The 26,696-nt window shown below is 40.9% G+C and overlaps 1 protein-coding gene across 1 annotated transcript in view; it reads right to left on the minus strand.

The window, feature by feature from the left end:
* The window catches only part of SORCS3 (sortilin related VPS10 domain containing receptor 3), a 631,295-nt gene that overhangs the window by 148,992 nt on the left and 455,607 nt on the right, over positions 1 to 26,696 (minus strand). Inside the window, exons 6-7 of the mRNA XM_066355178.1 lie at positions 21,328 to 21,392; positions 8,656 to 8,774 (exon numbers count right to left, since the gene is read on the minus strand). Of these exons, the coding sequence (XP_066211275.1) occupies positions 8,656 to 8,774; positions 21,328 to 21,392 (184 nt within the window). The remainder of the gene's footprint in view (positions 1 to 8,655; positions 8,775 to 21,327; positions 21,393 to 26,696) is intronic.

A 26,696-nucleotide genomic window follows, 5' to 3' on the forward strand; every position in this document is an offset into this window, starting at 1 on the left:
GTAGAGAGTAATCACTGCATGCAAATCTTACCTTTTCCATAAAGCCCTTCCTGATCCCCATATAAATTTTCAAAACTCAGACACACTGCGAAAGGTTAAACATCCACACTGATATCAAAATTTATTGAGATGGCTCCAATAATCTTTAAAAAGCAACAAACAAACATATGTATTAAAAAAAAAAAGCAGACAGGCGGTGGCGCAGTGGATAGAGTGTTAGATTGGGATGCAGAGGACCCAGGTTTGAAACCCTGGGGTCGCTGGCTTGAGAGTGAGATCATCTGGCTTGAACACGGGGTTGCTGGCTTGATTGTGGGATCATAAATATGACTCCATGGTCGCTGGCTTAAAGCCCAAAGGTCACTGGCTTGAAGCCCAAGGTTGCTGGCTTGAGTTCAAGGTCACTGGCTTGAGCCAGGGGTCACTCACCCTGCTGTAGCCCCCCCAGTCAAGGCACATATGAGAAAGCAATCAATGAACAACTAAGGTGACATAACAAAGAATTGATACTTCTCATCTCTCTCCCTTCCCAGCTGTCTGTCCCTATCTGTCCCTCTCTCTGACTCTTTCTCTGTCTCTGTCAATAATAATTAATAAAACAGCCATATATATATATGTGTGTGTGTATATATATATATATATATATATATATATATATATATATATACAGTATATATTTAATTGCCAATGGTAGAGGAGACAGGAAGAGTGATGCCCTAAAGGTTAACGCAGGAAAGCTGTTAAAATTGACACAAAAATTAGTTCTGAACTTTCCAGCAACTGTAGAGAGGGAAATACAAAATTAACTAGATTTAAGTAGAGGAAATAAAAAAGGTTCTCTTCACCAGGAAAATTTTATGATTTATTTTTTAGCCACTTCCCTCCTTCCCACAACTACAAATGGCTTTAGACAGAGAGGTTCTGGTGGGACGTTACGTCCTCTTGCTTCCTTAATGTCGCCCATGCCTTTCTTTTCACCTAAACTGCCCTTTCTCATTACCTACCAAACTGGTACTCACAGTATCCCTCCCAGGAGGCCTGTGAAGGGCTCTTCCCCCTCCTTCTAAGAGCAACCGTGTGCTTGCCGCAAATACAGCTCTCATCACACCGCATTATAATTGTTTCCTTGTCTGTGTTCCCCACTGGGCTGAATGCATTTTAATATATTTAAATGAATGAATATAAAAAAGACACTAAATAACATAATGGATAATTCCTGGACGGCAGTTTTGTCAAAATGCAGACATTTTACATATGCCCATTTCTTATGCAGTGAGCAATTGCCAATTACCCTTAAGCCATCTCATATTGTTAGGGGGAGAAACAAGATCCTTTTGCTTTACAAAGATAACTAAGTACACTCTCTGAGAATAAAGACGATATCTTATCTTCTCAGTTCAGTTCAGTTCAACACACATTTATTGAGTACCAGTCATTATGCTAAGCGCAGGAAAAACAATGATAAATAAGACTCAGTCCTGTTCCTCTTGAAGTTTATAGACCTAGTTGGGGAAATATAATGCACATGGATAAGTAGTCAGCCAAGGAGCCTGGTCCAATCCCAACTCAATATTTCCTAGAGAATGAGTTGCCTAAGCCAAATCTTTTTTTATTTTTAAGTGTGAGGAGGGAAAACAGAGAGATAGATTCCTGGTTGAGCCCAGACTGGGAGTCACTTGACAAGCCCCTATGGGGTTACAATGTTCTGCTCACCTGGAGATGTTGCTTGGCAACTGAACTATTTTTAGTGCCTGGGGCAGAGGCTTTATGGAACCATTCTCAGCATGCAGGGCCAACTCACTTGAACTGATCGAGCCATGGCTGTAGGAGGAGAAGAGAGAGAGAAGAGGGAAAAGATGGGGAAGCAGATGGTCACTTCTCCTGTGTGCCCTGACTGGGAATTGAATCCAGGACATCCACACGCCAGGCCAACTGGCTAGGGCCAGCCAAATCTTAAAGAATGAGTTTGTCTAGTAAAGAGACATTCCAAATAGGAAAAAATAAATAAATAAATAAATATATGTATACACACACACACACACACACACACACACAAGAAATGAATATTAGTCAAAAAGAGCATAGTACATGGACATTTTAAAAGTTCATTTTTATTTAAGGGTAAAATATAACAAGAAAGTTATATAGGGAACAGTAGTAGGTAAGGAATTTGCATGAGTTGGATGGAGTAGGTAGGACGCAGGTCATGGAGGAGCTTGTAGGTAATGTTAAGGACATTGGATTTTAACCTATAGGTGATGAGCAGCTACCAAAGTCAGGAACATTGATTTTCATTGTAAATAAATTACTTCAGAAGTAATGTTCTTAATGTATTAGAAGGGGGAGCGCTATCTGGGAGCAGGGAAATCACTTAGCAAGCTACTGCCACATTTTAGAATATACATGATAAAGGTTTATAAATGATTTTAAATAGCCAAGTAATAATGGTACTTTCCTTCTTTTTTTTTTATAGTAAATCACTCTGAAGCATCTAGAAAAACAAGAAAGAAAAATGCAAATTCTACTTAATGAAAATATAACCCTGAAACACAATATATGTGGAAAGGAAGCCAAATTCAGTGAAGGACAAACAAGGTGTGAACAGGCAGCAGGGCAAAATGCCTACAGCTACAACTCTTAGATAAAGAGAGAAAAATTAGTTCTTCAATGACAGCATTGCCCAAGGAGCAAAACTAACAATTGTTTGAAAGGGAATGTGGCCCGGAGTTTGCCATGGGAGTATTCCTGGGACTGAGCGGTGATGAGAAGAAGCTGGAGGGCAAACCCAAACCAAGAGCCACTCAGGGGAAGGACCCACACACAGACAAAACCAGTGAACTCAACTATGGAACCTCATCAAGAACCAAGAACGGTTCTTTTTTGTTTTTGTTTTTAACAAAGACAGAGAGAGAGTCAGAGAGAGGGATAGACAGGGACAGACAAACAGGAATGGAGAGAGATAAGAAGCATCAATCATCAGTTTTTTGTTGTGACACCTTAGTGTTCATTGCTTTCTCATATGTGCCTTGACTGTGGGGCTACAGCAGACTGAGTAACCCCTTGCTTGAGCCAGCGACCTTGGGTCCAAGCTGGTGAGCTTTCTGCTCAAGCCAGATGAGCCCGCACTCAAGCTAGCGACCTCGGGGTCTCAAACCTGGGTCCTTTTGCATCCCAGTCCGATGCTTTATCCACTGCACCACCACCTGGTCAGGCCCAAGGACAGTTCTTAAACTGAAACAAAACTTTGATCTATCACCAAGAGGAACCTCCTCAAATAGTTCATCCAGGAAGAGCTCGTGACATTCAAAATTAAAACAATCAATGACACAGAGAAACAACAAAACAGCACAAAAATTATAAAATAATACAGCAAAATGAAGGTGGAAGACAGACAGAAGAAATAAATAGCAGATATACAGGAAAAATGCTTTCACGGAGCAAATAAAAATGGTGACTATATAACTATGACTAAAAATAACCTGTTATGAGGAGATCACCTCTATAAGAAAAGAGTTCAAAGCAGAAATACAAAAGTTTAGGAGAAATATGTTGAGACAGCAAAATGTAGTAAATTATAAGCTGGCAAAACTCAGGAAAGTGGTTAAACAACAGCAGCAAAAAAGGCAGAGAGGAACTTGGAAACTACTGCTCCCTCAAGGATAATGTGGATTACAGTGGTTTTTTTTTTTTATAATCTCATTTAAATTGCTCAGGGAATTAAAACACATAAGAAGGAAAAAAATGATGGCCCCTCTTTGTCCTTCCTGTCACTGTCCACATCCAAAGTGTCCTGAAGGAAGAGAGTCAAAACAATGAAATGAAAAATGTATTTCAAATATAAATCACAGAAACTTTTGAAAAATGAAAAAGTAAGGAAGATATGGAAGCCGCCCAAGTGCCCATCAATAGAGGAGTGGATTAAAAAGCTGTGATACATACATACAATGGAATATTATTAGCCAGCCATAAAATAAGAATACAGTCTTACCCATTTGCAATAGCATGGATACACCTAGCGGGAATTATGCTGAGTGAAATACATCAGAGAAAGAAAAGTACCGTGATTTCACTTACATGTGGAATCTAAAGAGCGAAATAAATGAACAAACAAAATAAAAACAGACTCCTAGGTGCAGAGAGCAGACTGATAGTTGCCAGAGGGGAGGGCATTGGGGGGCTGGATAAAAAAGGGGAAGGGATCAGATCAGTAATTACCAATTGGTAGGTGCAAAACAGTCATGGGGATGTCAAGTACAGCAAAGGGAATTAAGACAATAATGTTATTGTCTGTATTCCTGGCTACGTACAGTGCCAAGAGGATACTGGAAATATGAGAGGCATCATTTGGTAAAGTGTATGATTGTTTAACCACTATGCTGTACACTGAAAAGTAATACACAATAATATTGAATGTAAACTGTAATTGAAAAATAGCATCAAAAGAAAATAAGGAGAAATTGAGCCAACTGAATGAGACAGTCCAGGGGAAAGCATCGATTCAGTAGAACCAACACAAAACTTACACTGATAAAGCATTTAAAAGAACTGGTGCTCACCATCATGCACATTTATCTACAAAACAAAAACAGAAATAAATACGGGAGTGATAATTCAGAGCCGAATGCATGTGATGGAAATAATTTAATTACAAAACTGGTGTTGGAGAGAGAAGGAAGAGTGGAAGGTTGTACACACACTATTTTTCTTTTCCCCACATTTTGCTCAGTGCCTCATAAAATATTTAAGTCTAACAGAATTATAGTTTAAGGTAGAAAAGCAAATACTAGCAGATAATATAATCAAGTAAATATTTAGTGGTGGAAGAATTAAAGCAAGAAGGGACAAAATAGAAATTCATGGAAATACAATAATTTTATAACTGCTCACAAGAGGAAATCGATAGATATGATTGAATAATAGAAGATTTACCATGTTATAGAAAGTTACATTCATAAAGCTAAGTAGATAGAACAAACACTCAAATTCTCCTATTGGTGGGAAAGGAGGAAAACAGATCACATAATCGGTATTTTTAGAAAAGGAAATTATCACTGAAAACTAAGCACGCACAATCAGAACGGAGAAATCTCTCTCATACCAATCAATACAAATGACCAAGTTCACCTAAGAGAAGGAAAAGTAAATAAATACTGATGAGCAACCAACTTAATTTACACCAGCAATGTGTGTAGTTGTTCTTCTGCTGTCTCCTGACATTATTTGGTTTCAATCTTAGCCAATTGATAACTGCAAATAATAGCACTCAACCTGGGTTTATTTGATAATTGATAAAATTCAACACTTCTTAAGAGCATTCATCTTTTGTATTATGTGGGGCATCGATATTTCATTATTTATCATCCCTTTCATGATAAAAAAAAAATCCTTAAAACAGACTTTGAAGCCTTGTGGGATCTACCACGCTATGACGTTCTGATGTTATATTTAGACTCTCATCCTAGGTCTCACTTCCTACTTCCTTCTCATCTCCCTGAACTGTACATACTAGAGTGCCTTGCAACCCATTCTTTGGATTGCCTCTCTTCTCTCTAGCTAATTGCTCCCTTGCTGCCTCCAATTTTGCAGTTCAAAAATATAATCAGGCCCTAGCTGAGTAGCTCAGTTGGTTAAAGTGTTATCCTGATACGTCAAGGTTGTGGGTTCCATCCCCAGTGAGGACACATAATAAGAATCAACCAATGTTGTATAAAGAAGTGGAACAACAAATTGATGTTTCTCTTTTTTTCTTCCTTCCTCTCTCTAAAATAAATACCATACTTTTCACTCCATAAGACGCACTTTTTTCCCCAAAAAAGTGGAGGAGAAAATGCCTGTGTGTCTAACGGAGCAAAAAATACAGTATTTTATTAAATATTTTAACACACCATTTGGTTCAGAATATTTTTGTTCTTATTTTCCTCCTTAAAACTCTAGGTGTGTCTTATGCTCAGTTGCATCTTATGGAGCAAAAATTACAGTAAATCAAATAATTAAAAATTATATCATCAATATTTTGACACCGTTTCAATTTATATCCCAGCCCCGACTTTCCCACCACTCCTGCTTTTAAATTCAGTCTCAAATCTCTACCTGCTGACCCCATATCTCCATGAAGGGTTCAAAGGAACCCAGACCCAACACCCGTGGCTCCATGTCCCCTTCTCTCTGCTGACTGCTGCCACCCTCTGTCTGGTTCAACACCCTAGAAAGCCTTTCCAGGTCATCTCAAATAAATGAGCAACACCCACAGACACTCAATATTCACAGTCCCTCATATAATTTTATCCGTAGCATTGTCATCACCTGATATATTTTATAGACAAATAGATGGTCACATAGGATAGACAGAAAGAGAGAACAACACTTACATAACATTGATTTGGTGCTTTACAGATATAATTAACAAATGCAACCCTCCTGGCGACCCATGAAGTGGGAAATGCAATTATCCTCTTTATAGATGAGTCTAGTGAGGCACAGCTCAAGATCATGCAGCTGGTATCGCACGCCAAGGTCAGAACAAATCTGGCCTTCAGTCTCTAACCTGCAGGTCTTAACCACTGTTCCTCACTGCCTTTCATATGTATATGTATATGTGTGTGTGTGTATACACATTATTTTTCCTTCTTCCCTATAGAATCTATTTGCCACTAAAGCAGGAATTGTTTTGTGTTTATTATTTTAACCTCAGCACCTAGAACAAGACATCTGGAACATAGTAAGTAACCAATAAAACTTTATTGAATCAGGGAAACTGACTTCTCTTTCAAACAAAATAAAATCTGATTTTATAAAAAGAAAAAAATTTTTGTTGGTTTCTTGTATAATAAAAAAAAATGTTTCAAAATAGTTAGAGGAAAAAAATCTTCATATTTGCCTGCAGAGGTACAGAAAACTTTTTGCAATACTAGGAAAAATGAAACAGAAACCTCTGAACATTTTAAATTCTAATTGATGCTTCCCAGAAACAATTTTGCCACATTCATCATACACACAATATGAGCATTAAGAAAAGTACAATCATATTGTTAAATTCACAAATCACCCCTGTGTTTCTACCTTAAAATAATTAGAGAGAAAGCAATAATAAAGCTTAAAGCAAGACTGTAATAATGGGGATGCAATAAAAGGCAGCACCTAAGAAATAATAAACATGATATTAGCAGAGGCTGTGGATTCATTTAATTTGGTGACATATGCTGACTTTCAGGTTTCTACCTTGAGTAACCTGGCTAAAGGTAGCGCCACCAATGTGTCAGGTTCAAGGGGGACATGTTGATTTATTTTACTTGTTGAACACCCACGTTGAGATGTTGAGATAGCTATTAGATATACAGGTCTGCAGTGTATGGTAGGGGTCATGGCTCATTGACTTGAGACACATCAGAACATGGAGATGGTACTTAGAACCATGACCACTTCCAGACCATGAGTCTGGGTGCAAAGAGAACCAGGCTGAGGACAGAAAGCATAGGAATGACAAGAATAGTGCCTCATGCTGTCTCTTTTGCATCATTTGTAATCAATACATACTTGTGAATAAAAGAATAATAGTGCCAATGACCTGCCAAAATTTAGAAAAAATTGCCTGAGATTCTGCCTTTTAATCAATCCGAGAAACAGCAATTTTGTAAGGCACGAAGACCTCTCTTCCACTGCCCCTTCCAGGCTGGTTTCTCAGTGGCTGGCTACTTTTTCTGTATTTCACAAGACCTCAAAAATCCATGCAACTAATTTGCAAAAAAGCAGTGACTGCTCCATCCATAATCCATCGATCCTACAGTTCGCCGTCATGCACCGCTGATTGGCAAAGACACCTTGCTAGGGACAAGGATGAGGGGTAAATTATGTGTAAAAAGTATGGTTCCTGTCCTCAGAGAGTGTAGAATATAATTTGGAAAGGAGAAAAATAAATCTATTAAGATTTAAGTAATAACTACTAATTCAAGGTTCCTTAGAGCCGGTGCCAAGTATTTGTCACATGCGTGTACATGTGCACGCACACGCACACTCACACCCTCATCTCTCACTCAGTGGAGTACCATCTGTTTTTCCTCAACTTGATCTATTTTACACCTCCTGCCAAAACTAAAACCTTCAAAACCTAAAACGAGACCTTCCCTTCCCACCTAGAAATGTGAATCCCACCAAAGGCATCTCTGAGTTGTTGGAGTGACAAGTTTTGGATGTGGGCATTTGAAGGGGAAGTCAGCACTGAAAAAGGAAAGGGAGATTTAGTGTGTTCCAGATTTTCCAGGAAAAAAAAATCCTAGCGATGCTTAATTTCCTGGAGATTCTCATTCCCAAGTCACTTAGGACAGAAATAGAATATGGTGCTGATAAATGGAAGTCAACTCTCATTAGAGATCCAGCTCTAACTTCAAACCCCAACTCAAGCCCCAGTCATTTCAAAACCCCTTTGCATAATCAAGCATCAACCCAACCGAAGGATTTAATGAACCACTCACGTCCCCTGTAAATGATACTGAGACATAACGCCTTTCCCATCAGACGTCTGGGATCTCCCCAGGAGACCAGGTCATCAAAGCAAATGAGGGCAGCACCCTTCAGAAAAGCCATTCTCATTTTCCTAGTGAGCAGATGACTTCACTCCCACAGCCTTTCTTTACTATCGACAGCACTTCCTGGACTCACCTGAATGAAGATGTACTCGTCTTGGACGACCAGGGAACTGATGTCAATGGAGCGAGCGAAGGGCCCACTCCGAGTGGTCTCGGCGCATTCCTGGATCCTGCAGGTGAGGTAGTGAGCATCTGAAATGCGAGGGCAGAGCAACACTTAGACACAAGGGGAACCAAATGGTGAGCAAAACTCTCCCAGCCCACGCAGCTCGGTTTCATGGGAAATCAGCAACACCGTTTAAAACAACACGAGATCTCATTTTCTTACCCACGGGATTTGTACTAATTTTTTTTTAAGTTAAAATCTAGTTTGAGCAAGGAAATGGGGAAAGAGTTCATCTATATTCTTCCAGCAAAAGAGTAAAAAAATTGGTAGAATTTTTTGGAGGAACAAATGTGAAATATCTATCAGAATTTTAAATGCACATCTTATACCAGCAATTCTAATTCAAGGGATGTGTTCTAGAGGAATACTCATATATTTTCACACAGAGGCAAGGGCACAGTTGTTTATTGTGACATTGTTCATAGCAGTCACAAGTTGGAAACAGGTGAAATGTCCAAGGACTTACCAACATTTAAACAAACTAAGGCACACATATAACAGAGTACTCTGGTGAGTCACTATGTTAATATCTCCAATATGTACTATTCTAGGACCATTTACAAAATTATTTATGAACATATGTTGGATAAACCAATTTATGTCAAAAACCCCTTATCTTTATAAACATATTAGTTTATACCACAACTTCCCAGAAAAAAAAGGTATGTATAAAAATGAACTATGATAACTATATGGGAAAGAAATGAACTAAAGGAGATAGTATTCAAATGAGGCCTTTGCTTTTTATATTTTGTACGTCTTTATCATTCTTACAATAAGAATGCAATATTTACTTATTAGGGAAAGATTTATAAAGCTTGTATAATTACTGGTAATATCTCAGCAGCTGAACTCCTTTCGAGTCACCCCTAAAAACCATGGCAGCAGCCGAGGCTGAATGGAAAATCCTTGGCCCTAAAAGGCATTCTGAGTATGACTATAGGGTCATCCACTGTAGTTATTTGGTTATTTTTTCCTTTAATGAAAAACCACTGGTGAGCCTCTTGGAGGAATTAGTGTATTTATTTGCTTTAACATGGTTATTATTCATTTAATGGTATTTAAAAATAATAAAAGGTCAAAATGAAAGTTTCAGGATTCGAAACAGGGTATCTTTGTTCACCATCTAAAACCACCGGTGTTACCACGTGTATCGAATGTGATCACCCCCTTGGAAGTGTATATAGGTGTCCATGGGTGTCAGAGACTAAAAGGAAGGGGTAGCATGTAGCAGAAATAAAGGCAAAATGTTTCAAAAAAAAATTAAAACAATTCAGTTTAAAACAAGGGTGCTTTGAATTATCCCTAACTGTTGATATTTCATTAATTAATTTACTGATTGATTTACCAAGCATTTCTTGTGCTCATGGAATGTACTAGAAGTTGTTTAGGTAGTAGGAATATAGCAGTGAGTGAGACAGAAATTTCTCTTCCAAAAGGACCTGCTATCTAGGAAGTGGCTTACTCATGTTATTTATAGCTATTGCACACACTTATTTATAAATGATGCTGATTTTTTGTAACAACAAAACATATTTCAGTAGAGAATTAATTCATTACATGTTCTAGCCCTGCTTCTTGAATGTCCATATTTGAGCACAGCCGATTTACTCTGGTCTCCATAATCCAAACACATCAGACATTGGTTCCATTCTCTCCGTCAACAGTTTTATCATCTGCCCCGCAGCTCAGACCTCTTAACTCTTTTTTTTTTTCCTCCCACATGCCACATGATACAGCTGGTTCCGAACCTTGACAATCTGGACCTGAAGTGCTTCCAGAGTCTCTCTTCTCCCTGTGATCCCTGCCACCTGCCCGGGACACGTCCTGCTCCTCTGCGTTGCCTGCGGCATCCATTTCACAACTAGTGTTCGCATGCATGATGCATAGGAGACAGGCTGGGCCAAGGCAAGAAGCCAGAGGCAATTCTGAAACCTGAGCCTGAGCGAGTCCCTGCCGACTTCAGTCCACCAACAGTTCTGCGCGCCCGCATACAACACCCAAACATCTTTCTGCGTACTGGAAGGCCTCTTACAACTAGCCTAACAAAAGCAAGTACCGAAGGAGCCAGGCGAATAATGTCAAATGAGCCGGGGTAAGATGAGAATGGCAGCTGGCACATGGCCTCGGGGTCAGATCACTGGAGAGCAGAGGGGACAGCAGTCAGACGCCCAACTTGCCTCTGGAAGGCGGAGCTGCTTCAGTTCATCATCCACATGCAGAAATAAGACGTTCTCAGTTTCTAAATAAAGAGAATGGTCCTACTTTCTGTAATGTGAAATTTACTGTTTAAAAAAGAAATTGAGGTCCTGTCCAGTTGGCTCAGTGGCAGAGAGTCAGCCCAGCATGTGGAACACAGGGCACACAGGAGAAGCAACCATCTGCTTCTCCACCCCTCCCCCTCATTGTTCTCTCTATCTCTCTCTTACCCTCCCGTAGCCATGGATCGGATGGTTTGAGCAAAGTTGGACCCAGGTGCTGAGGATGGCTCCATGGCCTCACCACAGGTGCTAAAATAGCTCAGTTACCAAGCAATGGAGCAGCAGCCCAGATGGGCAGAGCATTGCCCTGTAGGGGGCTTGCTAGGGGGATCCCAGTTAAGGAACATACAGGAGTCTGTCTCTGACTCCCAGCCTCTCTCTTAATTAAAAATAAAATATTGACAAAGAATTTAAATTTAAGATAGGGCACAGGCCAAATACTGTAAGGCCAACAAAAGAAGCCTCCAGTCCAAACAAGTTCTGGAAGCCACTCTTCACCCATCTCTACTCTGTCATTGGTCCCTACCTCCCCCTCCATGGAAGAGGTGCACCCACTCCCCCCATTCCCTGACCTATTGGCAAGACCAGCTTGTTCACCAGTCTGTAAGGACAGCCTGCACGTCTCTTCCTCTTCGTCTCTGTTCACAAAGGAAGCCAACGGTGGCTGGCTCTCCACTTCGGGCCGAGAGGACAAGGGAAGGCAAGCATCTATCTGGGCTGTGCCTTTGAGCACATGGCCCACCTGTCCACCAGGAATTTCCTTGGCCCTTCACCGCCTTAATAATTTGCTCTTAAAAGAAAGCACTAAAAACCCAGTAAAAAGCTGCAGTAAATACGTGTAAAGAAACCATGAGTGTTGACATGACAACCTGCTTCTTTCTCACCAGCCAGCCTCTTACACTGGGAAGAGAAAGCTCCTTACACTGGCAACCAAAGGTGCACACGGAGGCCATCTGTTATCCCTCCTACAGACTCATTTTCCCGTGTTTGCAATTCACTCTTGCATTTGGACACTTTGAAAAAAAGAATCTAGTGTATTCAAGGCCACTCCAAACAAAATCAATACCTGCCTCTACCTTGGCCCATGGCGGGTGGGCCATTGTGCCAAACTCATCCCACTTCTTGGCTCTCTCCCTGCTTGCCACTGCCCAGCATGGAACAAAAAGTCCAATTTAAGAGGAAAGCAGCCCTCAAATGAGTTTTTGAAATCCACATAAAATTCAGGGATCTTGCGGTCTTTAGCTGGACTCATGCATTAGAAGTCTTAGCACTTTTATTTTTCAAAACACAGAAGCGTGATAATAAGTGCCTTGGCACCCACTGCCTGGTGAGAACCTTTCAAAGCAGGGGCTCAGACCCTGGCCGGTTGGCTCAGCAGTAGAGTGTCGGCCTGGCGTGCGGGGGACCCGGGTTCGATTTCCGGCCAGGGCATATAGGAGAAGCGCCCATTTGCTTCTCCACCCCCTCCTTCATCTCTGTCTCTCTCTTCCCCTCCTGCAGCCAAGGCTCCATTGGAGCAAAGATGGCCCCGGGCGCTGGGGATGGCTCCTTGGCCTCTGCCCTAGGCGCTAGAGTGGCTCTGGTCACGGCAGAGCGACGCCCCGGAGGGGCAGAGCATCACCCCCTGGTGGGCAGAGCGTTGCCCCTGGTGGGCGTGCCGGGTGGATCCTGGTCGGGCGCATGCGGGAGTCTGTCTGACTGTCTCTCCCCATTTCCAGCTTCAGAAAGATACAAAAAAAAAAAAAAAAAAAAGCAGGGGCTCAGGAAGAATAAATCATCAGGCAGACCCGGCCACCAGATAAAAGTGACTGAGGATGGCGGGGGTCTTTGGGTGTCAAAGGTAAGCAGAGGACACCATTTTCCTCAAGCCTTGAATCTGCAAAAGGTCTCAAATTTGGACTCTGAACATTATCTCCAAATGAGGCTGGATAGAATTGGAAAAGATTCCATGATGAAACTGAAAGAGGGTTATTTATCATCTAATGTGAAATCCCCAAATGGGCCTTAATAATGGTAGCCTTTTGTTGGTTTTTTTAATAACAGATGCCTGATAAGTAGATGTCCAGATCTCTTGAGGATGCTGTGTTACTTGAGAACCAGCCCCCTGACCCTGGATGCGTGGAGTTTGAATCCTGACCTTGCCTCTTGCTGATTGCCCCTGGCTAAGTAGCAGCACGGCTTTTCATTGGTAAGATGCAGACAGATTAGTACTTGCCTCTGAGGTTTGTCATCAGGATTATATAAGATTACGTATGAAAAATGCTTAGTACATTGTTGGATAAATTTTAAAAGATCAATACATGTTAGCACTTTTTTTATTATGAAGAAAGAAGGGAGGGGATTTAACACTCAGTGTCTCTCATGCGTTCAATTAATAACTGATGCCTTATTTTATTGTGGAAAATCAAAAGCCCATGATAGCACAGATCCTACTAGTAAAACCATATTCTGAATTTACAGCACCATTTACTTTCTCTAAGTGATGGGTGTTCAGACAAGGGATAAAAAAAAGATGTCTAAGCTGGAATAGGAAAACAGGATTTGAAGCAGAAGGCAGTCGTTTTGTTTAGCCTGGATGGAGAAGTGTTCTACGGGAGAAGGGGATTCCTGAGAAAGGGAGGAGAAACTGCTCAGGGAATGTTAAAGGCACTGTATAATTACATGTGGACTTTGATTAATGCTTATTCTCAAACTTCCATTTTCTCTCCTCTCCTACGAAACACCTACAAATGCAAAGCTAGAAAGGCCAGATTAGATGAAGATCTCAACTGCCTGTCCCTGTGGAAAAATCAGACAGTGACTTCCTAAATGTCTGAAAGTCATATCACCCTCATGATTAATGTATTTCTAAATGTCAACTGTCTTTCTAATGTATTTCAAAGATCTAGTGTGACCACTGCTCCACTTATGAAAACAGACATTCAAAGGCTTTGCTCCCTGCACTGTGAATAGAGATCTGTTTGATGACTTTAGAAATATCTGGTCCTGGTTCAGCTAGCTGTCCTGCTAGCTGGATCCTTATGAAGGTGGTACCATCTCCCTAGTGTGTGTAGTTTCTACACCCTCTCACCTTGCACATGGACCAAAGGTCTCATGAAGAGAAACAGTGGCTTCACACTGACTGATTTATTCGTTTTGTTTTGGCTCAAGGTTTATAGAGAAGTTGCTGGTGTCAGGTACTCTGTGAGACTGTAGGAAGCAGAGAACATAAGGCTGGTTCTTGTCCTTGGAAGAACCCCAGGAAAATGATGGAAATGGGGTATTCACACATGAACGTGCTTTGAGGTCTGCTGGATGAAGGATGGTCAGATTACCAGGGAATGCGGAGAGGATGGGAGAGATAACCTGTTATCCTTCTCCTTTTAAGGGGTTGCATCTCTGCTAAGAGGTTTGTAGAGCACAGGGAGGCAGAGTTTACCTTTCTCCACTCAGCAGGGCAAGCTTCTCACCTAGCTTCATCAATAAGTTTCACCATAAAGTCCAGCATTTCTCACTCTGCCAAACCTTCACACAAGGGTCATCTCCTTGGAAACTGGAATCAAGACTTAGAAATTGTTGTTTCTATCCTCAGTCTGTAAAGCCTTTGTAAATGCTGGTTAAACCAAACTGAATTGTATTTAAAGCTTAGGAATTTTTTTGTGATGTTGAATTATATTGTGACTAGTGATTATGTTTTGCCTTTGAGACCACTAAATATTCAGACTATCATAAATGTCTTGCCTCTTGTCACCTTATAGAAAAAAATCTTTCCATAATTTCCTCAACTCCCATCTCTTTGGAGAATATACATATTGTCAAAAATTGAAAAAGAGAATTAAAATTGTGAACAAAAGTAAATCTAGTTCTTCAGGTCTTCTCTTAGAGAAATACCCAGGAGCTATTTATTTTAACTGAGAATATAAACTCTCAAATGCAAATAAGTAAAAATAGATTCTAGGAAAGTCTAAAAAGATTCTTAGCTTTGCCCTGGCCGTTTGGCTCAGTGGTAGAGCGTCGGCCTGGCGTGCAGAAGTCCCAGGTTCGATTCCCGGCCAGGGCACACAGGAGAAGCGCCCATCTGCTTCTCCACCCCCTCCCCCTCTCCTTCCTCTCTGTCTCTCTCTTCCCCTCCCGCAGCTGAGGCTCCACTGGAGCAAAGATGGCCCGGGCGCTGGGGATGACTCCTTGGCCTCTGCCCCAGGCGCTAGAGTGGCTCTGGTCGCAACAGAGCGATGCCCCGGAGGGGCAGAGCATCGCCCCCTGGTGGGCAGAGTGTTGCCCCCTGGTGGGCGTGCCGGGTGGATCCCAGTCAGGCGCATGTCTGACTCTCTCTCCCCGTTTCCAGCTTCAGAAAAATACAAAAAAAAAAAAAAAAAAAAGATTCTGAGCTTCCATAAACCTCCTTCTCCTTGGCTGGGAATGGAGCTAACCTGCTTGTAGTCATCGTGCAAGGAAAGGACATTGACATCTCTCAAATCCCTAAGACCACACTTGAGACATGGTAGTTTCTTAAACCAAACACAATCAACAAACCAGAAAAATAAGATAGTTTCCAGTCCTTCCTATTGTGCTTATGGATTTAGAGCAGGGGTCCCCAAACTATGGCCTGTGGGCCACATGCGGCCTCCTGAGGCCATTTTCCAGCCCCCGCCGCACTTCCAGAAGGGGCACCTTTTTCATTGGTGGTCAGTGAGAGGAGCACAGGATGCGGGTGCTCACATGCAGTACTATTTCTGGTGATGTGGACACATGCCTCACGGCTCCAGAAGCACGTCATATCACTTGTTACGGCTAGCAGTGACGAATATGGAACCGGACATTGACCATCTCATTAGCCAAAAGCAGGCTCATAGTTCCCATTGAAATACTGGTCAGATTGTTGATTTAAATTTACTTGATCTTTATTTTAAATATTGTATTGTTCCCGTTTTGTTTTTTTACTTTAAAATAAGATATGTGCAGTGTGCACAGGGATTTGTTCATAGTTTGTTTTTTTTTTATAGTCCGGCCCTCCAATGGTCTGAGGGACAGTGAACTGGCCCCCTGTGTAAAAAGTTTGGGGACCCCTGATTTAGAGTTTGGTAAAACTTCTAATAGCCCATAGAAGCATTCTAGTGTCTCTGCCTTCTAAGGGTATGAGGGGGAGGGGGTAACTGGAAGTTATAGACATTTAGAGATCATAGCAACCTTGACTCCATTCAGGGCTCTTTCTACTCTACTTGCCAAACAAGCCGATCTTGAGTATAATGACTAGGTAGGTGATGATGGTGATGATGATAACGATGATGATGATCATGATCATGATGATGGTATTGACAATAAGTAGGATTTTTTAATGCTCACTCTGTGTTGTGAGGTGTTGCAGGAAACACATGCGTTAGCTGATTATTGCAAGAATGTAAAAAACACTGCAACAACACAATTATGTATTATCATCCCTATTTCATAGGTGAGGAAACCAAAGCACAGAACAATGAAATAATCTGCCTGAATCCTGCCATTCTAGGAAGTGGCAGAGCTGAGATTTGCGCTGGTATCATTTGAATAATTCTCTGTCTCCCTCACAAGTCTACAAGCTCATTGAGCACAGAGATGATATTGCATTCACCTGCATGTCTCCTCAGTAGCAGCTATGTAGATCTTAGATAAACATTGGATATAAAGTAACTAAATGGCTTACTTAATTAATAATGAAGAAAGGTAAGAAATTCTATAGAACTAAAAGCCAAGAACAGTGCATTCTAGTTTTTCTTACCACAGATTTTATTTTAGTTATATTTTAAAACAGTTATTTTTTTCAGTTTACAAACAGTTTTTTTTTTGTTGTTTTTTTTTTTTTGGCACATAGTTCTAAAGGTTTAGCAGACGTATAGATTAATATAACAACCACCATGATCATGTTATGGAAAAATTACATCACCTTAAAAAATTTCCTCATTCTGCTACCACATCAAATGTATTCTCTATCCTTATAGTTTTACATTTCCCATAATATTGTGTAAATAAAATCCTATCGTATGTAACTTTTTGAGATTAGCTAATATCACTCAACATAATGCCTTTGAAATTCAGCCATGTTGTTGCATGTATTGAAGGTGCTGAATACTATTCTATTTTATTTATAGATATGCTTTAGGTTGCTTCCAGTTTTGAGTGATTATTAATAAATTTGCTACAGACATTTATGTATTGGGTTTTTTGTTTTTTGTTTTGTTTGTTTGTTTGTTTTGTATTTTTCTGAAGCTGGAAACGGGGAAAGACAGTCAGACAGACTCCCGCATGCGCCCGAGTGGGATCCACCCAGCACGCCCACCAGGGGCGATGCTCTGCCCACCAGGGGGCGATGCTCTGCCCCTCCGGGGCATCGCTCTGCCACGACCAGAGCCACTCTAGCGCCTGGGGTAGAGGCCAATGAGCCATCCCCAGCACCTGGGCCATCTTTGCTCTAATGGAGCCTTGGCTGCGGGAGGGGAAGAGAGAAACAGAGAGGAGGGGGCGGGTGGAGAAGCAAATGGGCGCTTCTCCTATGTGCCCTGGCTGGGAATCGAACCTGGGTCCCCCGCACACCAGGCCGACGCTCTACCGCTGAGCCAACCAGCCAGGGCCTGTATTGGGTTTTTTTGTGTGAATATAACTTTTATTTCTTTAGGGTAAATATGCTGAATCCTAGGGTGTGTATAACTTTATAAGAAACTGCCAAATAATTTTCCAGAGTGATCGTACCATTTTGCCTTCTTACCAGCAATGTCTGAGAGTTCCAGTTGCTTCACATTCCTGTCAGCACTTAGTATTGTCAGCTTGTTTATTTTAGCAATGCCAATAAGTCTGTAACGATACCTCATTATGGCTTTAATTTTCATTTTCCTAATGTCTAATGATGTTGAACATCACTTCATGAACTTTTCATCCTTATATCATCTTTGGTATAAACTTTTCAAATTTTTGGCCATTTTTTAAAATTGGATTGTTACTTATTACTATATAATGAAAGTTCTTTATATGTTCTGGCTGTAAGTCCTTTGTTGCATGTATCATTTGAAAATATGTTCTCCACTGTCTTTATTATATCTTCTGAATAGCAAAAGTTTTAAATTTTGATGCAGTCTCAATTTACCAATTCTTTATTTTATCAATTTTGCTCTCAGTGTCAATCCAAGGTCATAAAGATTTTCTTCTATATTTTCTTCTAAAAGTTTCATAATTTTTTTATTTAACATTAAGACTCTGATCCATTTTATGTTAAATTTTGTGTAAATTATGACTCATAGGTCGACATTCACTTCCCCCCCTTATGATTGCCCATTATTTTCTAAGACTACTTGTTACAAAACATATTCTCCCTCCACTTAAATTTGTTGTATTTTGCAAACTTTCTCAAACAACTTATTAGTTCTAAAAGCTATTTTGGTAGATTCCTATGATATACTACATAGACAATCATGTCAATTAGAATAGCAACAGTTTCATTTTTTCCTTTGCAATCTGAATCAACTACATTTCATTTTTCTTCCTTTATTGCACTGGCTGGGACTATCAGCATGATGCCGAAGAGATGTGGCAAAGTAAGAGTAAACATAGTAACATTCCTGCCTTATTCAGTCCATTAGGGCAGAACAGTGTCATCATTAAGGATGATGTTAGTTATAAATCTTTGAAGAAGCCCTTTATCAGAAATTCCCTTCTATCTGTAGTGTATTGACAGTTTTGTGTTCTAGTTTTTATTTTATCACCATGGTAGCTGTGTGAATCTGGGTAAATATGAGACCAAGCTATCACATGAGGAAAAAAAGGATATAGAATACACATTGTGCCTTTTTGTGATGATCAAAAGATAAAATTGTGTGGGTATGTATAAGTGTAAGAAAGCAAAAGACTGGCATGCATTTCATTCGGGTATGTAAGATGAAATATCCTTAGGCTCATGCAGTGATGTTATGTGGACTTTCTAAATAAAGGTAGGTTAGAAAAAGTTGACTAGCTTAGAGAAGACTCTTTTAACTATTGAAGAGCTGATTTTTAAAAACCTACAACAGAATTAATATATGATATATTATCCTTTAATCAAAATGTGGCACATGATTTTTATCCTCTTATATTTCTGTCTACATTTTTCAATTCTTGATATAGATGAGAAAATGTTTTGCTTTTTAATCTCATAAAACTTCACAGAACTCCTGTACCATTGGTCTTATCCAAATTTGGATCAGAATTCTTAAATGTTCAAAAAATAAGTTCAAGCTTAATGTAAGAAATTACCTTTAAAAAAACACAAAACAAAACAAAAAACCCATAGGAGCTGCCCTGCAGTGGCCAAGTGTGCCTCTTAAACCTAAGCTCATGGGACCAAAGGACACACAGCGGTTTTAGGGAAAAGTATTACTACACTAAGTAGGAGAGCAGATAGTCTTATAAAGTTTCTTCCAACTCTAGCCAGCATAGATCACACATATGGCTTTAAGAGGTTGACATGGGCCTGACCATGTCACAGTGGATACAGTGGCACAGTGGATAGAGCATTAGCCTGGGACACTGAAGACCCAAATTCAAAACCCTGAGGTCACTGGCTTGAGCACAGGCACATCCAGCTTGAGCACAGGTCACTGGCATTAGCATGGGATTATAGATATGACCTCATGGTTGCTGGCTTGAGCCCAAGGTCACTGGCTTGAGCAAGAAGTCACTTGCTCTGCTGTAGGTCCCCAGTCAAGGCACATATGAGAAAGCAATCAATGAACAACTAAGGTGCTGCAACTATGAGTCGATGCTTCTCATCTCTCTCCCTTCATGTCTATTCCTCTCTCCCTCTCTCTCTTTCACTAAAATAAAGAAAGAAAGAAAAAAAAAAGGTTGACATGGGAAGTAAAGCTAAGGCCAGGGATGTCTAGAAAACTGGATGGTGAGCCATCTTCTCTCAGTTGTTTTTTCCTCAGCAGTAACAGTCAGATAATATAATTTTCAATCCAGTTTGTCACCCTTATGATCAGTGAATTTAAATGTGACATTATCTCCTTTAGTTTTAAATAGTCCTATTTCTCTTTTATTAAAATAAAAATATGAAAGAGTGTGAGTATTCCTCACCCTTGCCTGCCACAGAGAAAGAAAAAAAGAAAGAAAATAAAGGACTAGGCAAAGCACCAGCCATATACTAATGCTGATTGCTGCCTCTTTACAAATAATAAAGCCAAGAAAATAGATTACCCCAAATTCAGGTTTCTGACATCCATCTGGCCTCAGAAAACATATGTTTAGACAAAACACATGAATTTTTACTTCATGTATTCTGAATAACATGCTGGCACCTCCAGCCACATCAAAAACAGATTCTCCTTACATTTGCACAGCTTTTTATAATTTCTATAACATTCCTCTCCATTTGGTCAGCCAGTAACCCCGTGCAGTGGGCAGGGCAAGGCTGAGTATTCTCAGATAATAAAGGAAGTCAGAACACAGAGAGCTTAGCGGGCTTTCCCCTGGTCTCCATGTAAACGGGCAGCAGAACCCAGGACCCCAACTCACCAGCAGGTGCCTGTTTGACTGCATACTTAGGTCACCACTATGTTCATAGATCATCTGGCTCAATTTCTGAACCAGGATATATGCTAATTATATTGTATCTATTTCACATACATCATATATTTTACATATTTTTGCATAATTTGATTTTATTTTTCTTGACTAGGGAAGAGCCCTATAAATGTGATCAACTCTGGGAAGAGTAAATGGTTAAGGTACTGCAAAATGAGACTTCATCAGTCAAATCTGTGTAAGATGAACATAGATGCACAGTGTACAAAGGGCTCACGTGTTCAAAACCTTGGGGTTTTGCAGCTCGCTTGTAAGGACAACATAGGTCTTGTGCTCCCTGTGTCCCCAGGGCCTAGAATAATGCCTGGCACATAGTAGGCCACCTCTAGATAGTTGTGGAATGAATAAATAAACGGTTTTGCAAATAATTGATCAGTTACTTTTTGGGGGTAAGCTTGACTCTACGAAGGGTTTGTTTTTTAAAGCGAGTAACTCCTGCAATTCGTGAAAAATATGACGATGAGCCATGGACATCCCTATTCGAATTACACTGGGGATTCCAAGAAATTATTAATAGGAGCCTCAAAATTCATCACATTAACTCACATCCCCTGAATACTCATTCCAGAGGGTTTAGTTCAATGAAATGGCTCCCTTGGGATCAGAGGCCTCTCCCCACTCTGGGAAATAAGGATGGATGGGGAAGCCACGGAGCTCAGGGCTTTGCATGCTCCCAATCCATTACAAGGCCAATTGGGGGAGAGAGAGCTGCAGGCGGATCTGCCTGGGCCCAGCCTGGGGAGGCAGCACTCACATCCATCGCTGGTCCGCACCTCCATGTGCACCAGGTCCGCCTCCTTGTCCAGTCCAGCCACAGACCTGGGGAAGGAAGGGAGACAGAAGCTCAGTGACCACAGGAGGGCAGACAACACATGGGAACCATGCAGTGTAACGACTGGTAAAGTCATCTTCTCAAGTGAGCCTGTCCTACACCATGGAGACCCACAGAATAAGGCCACGGGTGGACCCCGGCCTCAAGTATCTGTCACTTACAAAGGTCACAACACATGAGTCCTGGAGTGAAGTCAGAGACTTGGTGACTCTACAGTAATGCTGGTCTAAATCTCTGTTCCGGCCCCTTCTCCAGCACCTCACACCTTCTACGAAGTCCTTTCTCCCCCATGGTTCACCACACCCTGCTTCTCTGCCCTGCCACCGACTGTGCGCCTTCCTACCACGTTCTGTCCCCTGCAGAGGGTAGATCGCCTTTAGTCAGTCCTGGCTGTTTGCTTTCAGGCACTGTTACCCTCCTGAGAGATGTGGTCTACCCTCCCTTCCTCTTGCCTTGCAAACAATAAATGTTTGGTGACTAATATTCATAATCTGGCCAGATGAGATGAGTCAGAATTGACCTGATGATCAGAATGGGAAACCTTAAAGGTCAATATTTCAAAGGAAGGCTGAGGGTCCTTACAAACTCATCCTCCTGAACCTCAGACCTTCCACACATAAAGCCCAGTTGGTCTTCTCCTGCATGAGACATCCCAGTCCAAGTGTAAGACCCAGAACATCCACTAAAGAAAGGCAAGAGACATGAAAACATTCACGCACAAAGAAATCACATAATCCACTCTCTAGCGAGCTCTTACTCATAGTCTGTTTACTCTTATTTTAGACATCATTCCAAGATTGTCTCTCTGGTCTTCCGGTGCTCAATAGGTAAGAAGTAGCAAGTTAGAAAGAAAACATAGATTTTAAAAATGGTGTGAATCAACAGCTGATACCTAGATGGCAAGAGAAACAGAAAGTCTATGGAAAACAGACCTAAGATCTCAAAACCCAATCTTCCACACCACAAATCTCTATACTTCTCAATGGTCCTGAGGCCACTTCTGCATTATAGCATCAGTATCAGACACCAATGCTGGGTGGCTGAAAGCATAGAAAACAGGAATCAGGGGGTAACGGGGCCAGTGCACTCTGTGTTAGAGACTAGGATTACAAATGATGTATATTGGGAAAAATATAGTAAGTTTTGTTGCAATAAAATGATTATGTTTTGAATGTTTAAACTTCAGTGACTTAAAAAATGCATTGATATAAAACACTTTTCTTTCCAAAGAATCCGAATAGGCCCTGGCCAGTTTGCTCAGTGGTAGAGCGTCGGCCTGGCGTGCAGGAGTCCTGGGTTCGATTCCCAGCCAGGGCACACAGGAGAGGCGCCCATCTGCTTCTCCACCCCTCCCCCTCTCCATCTTCTCTGTCTCTCTTCCCCTCCTGCAGCCAGGGCTCCGTTGGAGCAAATTTGCCCGGGCGCTGAGGATGGCTCTATGGCCTCTGCCTCAGGCGCTAGAATGGCTCTGGTTGCAACAGAGCGACACCCCAGAAGGGTGGAGCATCCCCTGGTGGGCATGCCAGGTGGATCCTGGTCGGGCGCATGTGGGAGTCTGTCTGATTGCCTCCCCGTTTCCAACTTCAGAAAAATACAAAAAAAAAAAAAAAAAAAAAAAAAAAAAAAGAATCTGAATAAATGAGGCCTTACTCTAATACCTGATTTTTTTCCCAATGATCATTAACATACTTTTAATTTTTCCTCACATCATTTGACCCTAATGACAAACACCTAAGGTAAAGAGAGCAGGTATCATTAGTTATATATGACTGAATGAGAAACTGAGGCAGAGAGAAGTTGATGTTTACCTAAGGTGACACAGGGACTAGGCTAGAACTAGAGAAACTTATGGCTTTCTCAGCCAAAAGCTGTTCCTCTCCTCGTGGGCTCTTCTCCCTTTTGCTTGCGACATCCTCTCTGTCTCATCCTGTTCCTGTCCCCTTTCTTCTCCAACTACCTCTCCCCCTTTCTTCAAGCTCCTGTGGCCTCACCCCTTTAGCAGGCTTTCCATCCCTCACCCCCCGGCTCCCATAGTATCTTCACCTCGGTGGTCCTCAAACCTGGCTGCTCGTGAGAGCCACCGGGGAAGCTTTGAAATCTCTGGATGCCTGGGCTCCCTCTGAAAACAATGAAGTTGAAACCTTTGCTGGTAAGATCAAGGCATCAATATTTTTTTAAATCTCCCAGGAGGTTTCCAAGCAGAGCCAAGTTTGAGGACCACCGCTTCACATATCACCTACATAAGTGCAGTTCTGTGTCTTCCCTACGTGGATATAAACTTTAAAGAAGTAGAATCCTGTCTGTTTATCTCTAAATTCTTGACATATGTGTACCTAGTATATATTACATGCTACTGAACTACTAAATCAATAAACAATCCAATCTATCCATGTTAATGCCAAAATTTCAATGTGAAACTCAATTGAGACCAGACACACAAAGGGCTGAGGGCAGGCACCAGAAGATACTAAATAAACATCTTTTCTGTGCCACAGCCTCCCTATTTATTTATAAGCAAGTTGGTATTCTCAGAAGTAGAGCCTTCTCGGGTATTATTTTGCTATCCTCTCCCAAGGTCACTGTCAGGGTAACATGGACAAAATTAAAACCCTAATGACCAAGTCTAGTTGTGATCAAGTATTATGTTCTATAGCAAAACAAGAAAAGTCCTTGCCTCTTACAAGCTTAAAGCAAGGCAAACAATGCCAATCAAACAAGCACTACAACAGTTCCCTTATCCAGGATTACTCACTCCTTTTCATCTACCTAAAAATCTATCTATCGATGGACACCTAGGTTGTCTCTGTATCTTGGCTATTGTAAACAGTGCTGCAATTAATATAAGGGTGCATATGTCTTTTCAAATGATTGATTTTGATCTTTGGATAAATAGCCAGAAGTGGAATTGCTGGCTCCTACAGTAGTCCTATTTCTAACTTTCAAGGACCCTCCATATTGTATTCTAAGGTGACTACTAGTTCACAATCCCACCAACAGCCTATAAGGGTTCCCTCTTCTCTACGTCCTTGCAAGCCCTTCTTGTTTGTTGTCTTTTTACAACAGCCATTCTGACATATATGAGGTGACATCTCATTGTGGTTTTGATGGGTATTTCTGATGATTAGTGGTGTTGAGCATCTTCTAGTCATTGGCCATCTCTATGTCTTCTTTAAATGTCTATGCAGCTCCTCCACCCAGTTTCAACTGGATTGTGTTTTGGATATTGAATTGTATGAGTTCTATATGTATTTTTCTATATAATCCAGAATTAAATATATCATTTGTAAAGATTTTCTTTCACTCAGTAGGTTATCTATTAATTTGGCTAATGGTTTTCTCCACTGTACAAAAGATTTTTAGTTTGATGTAGCTTTATTTATTTAGTTTTGTTTTTGTTGCCTTTACCCAAGGAGTTATATCCAAAATAAGATTGCTAAGACTGATATCAAAGAGTGAGCTGCCCTATTTTTTAATCTAAGGGTTTTAAGGTTTCAGGTCTTATATGAAAATCGTTAATCCATTTGAGATTATTTTGGTATATTGTGCAAGAAAGTGGTCTAATCTCATTTTTCTTGCATATAACTGTCCAATTTTCCAACACCATACTGCCTTTTCACCATTGTATATTGTTGGCCTTTCATTATATATTAATTGACCATCTAACTATGATTTTATTTATAATTTTTTTTTGTATTTTCTGAAGTGAGAAGCAGGGAGGCAGACAGACAGACTCCCACATATGCCTGACTGGGATCCATCTGGCATGCCCACTAGAGGGAGATGCTCTGCCCATCTGGGCCATTGCCCCGTTACAACCAGAGCCATTCTAGTGTCTGAGGCAGAGGCCATGGAGTCATCCTCAGTGCCTGGGCCAACTTTGCTCCAATAGAGCCTTGGCTGTGGGAGGGGAAGAGAGAGACAGAGAGGAAGGAGAGGTAGAGGGGTGGAGAAGCAGATGGGCGCTTCTCCTGTGTGCCCTGGCCGGGAATTGAACCCAGGACTTCCACACACCAGGTTGATGCTCTCCTGCAGAACCAGCTGGCCAAGGCCTATTTCTAATTTTGTTACTTTGATTTATGTGTCTATTTTTGGGGCCAGTGCCATACTGTTTTGATTCCTACAGCTTTGTAGCACAATTTGAAATCAGGGAGCATAATATACCACCAATGTTGTTCTTCTTTTACAAGATTGGCTCTTTGGGGCTTTTTGTGGTTTCAACTTTCAGACTACTTATCACATAACCCCATAGCATATCTTTGTATATGGGTATGTTTGTATATTTACTTATTTAAACAAAATAGAATAATTTGTATTAATAATCTACCTATCAGACAGTGAGCTTCCTAAGGACAGAGATTCATTATTTCTTCTCAATATTTACTACCACACACAACTCAAGGTTAGGGTCATCTACAGAGTAAACAATAGGGCTAAGAGTATCCCTAAAGTTCTGATAACCAAAAGTGTCTCTAGACATTGACAACCATCCCATAGGGGCAAAATCGGACCCAGATGAGAACTACTGCTTTAGCTGGACACATTTATTGGATGCCTGGACTCAGTGTTTCCCATACTCATGAAGCAGAAAAAATAAGCAGGCAGTGATTTCTCACTTCTTTACTTGTCCTAACACTGATGACTACTGCAATTCTGGACCACACCATCTCACCAGGACACTAGCTTACAATCACCAGATAGAATCAATCCTGTCCCTAATGTTAAATCCTCAACAAGTTCCCATTGGTAAAAACCTAATGTAAGGAAAGGTACACATGATACAGAATGCAAGAAAATACAAGTGGTAAGGGATAAACCTGTAGAAATGTTCGGGGAAGTGCATACAATAATAACAATAAATGTAAACGGGTGTTAAGACCATTCACATGTCAGTCATTGTGTTTGTTGTTTCACAATCCTTTTCTTAATCCTCCCAATGAGTCTTTAAGGAAAGTACCATCCATCTAATTTTCATCCTTAGTAAAATGGAGATAATAAGAGAAATTAATTAATGGGCCTAAATTACATGATAATAACAACTCATAGATATGGAGAATACTGTGTGTAAGTCACTGTTTTAAATGCAAATGCTGATCTCACTTAATCCTCACATCAATATTATAAGTCAGGAACAATTCTTTCTCCACATTGTACAAGGGCAAAATTAGGCATTGAGAGCTTAAGCAATTTGCTGAAAGTCATACAGCAGCAAAATTAGGAATCCAATAAGGCAGGTGGCTTAACCTCCCCTGTAAGCTGCTCCCCTCTTCACCTGGCTGGTGAGAGAAGGGATG

Source organism: Saccopteryx leptura, chromosome 13 (genome assembly GCF_036850995.1).
Source record: "Saccopteryx leptura isolate mSacLep1 chromosome 13, mSacLep1_pri_phased_curated, whole genome shotgun sequence".
NCBI classification, from domain to species: domain Eukaryota; kingdom Metazoa; phylum Chordata; class Mammalia; order Chiroptera; family Emballonuridae; genus Saccopteryx; species Saccopteryx leptura.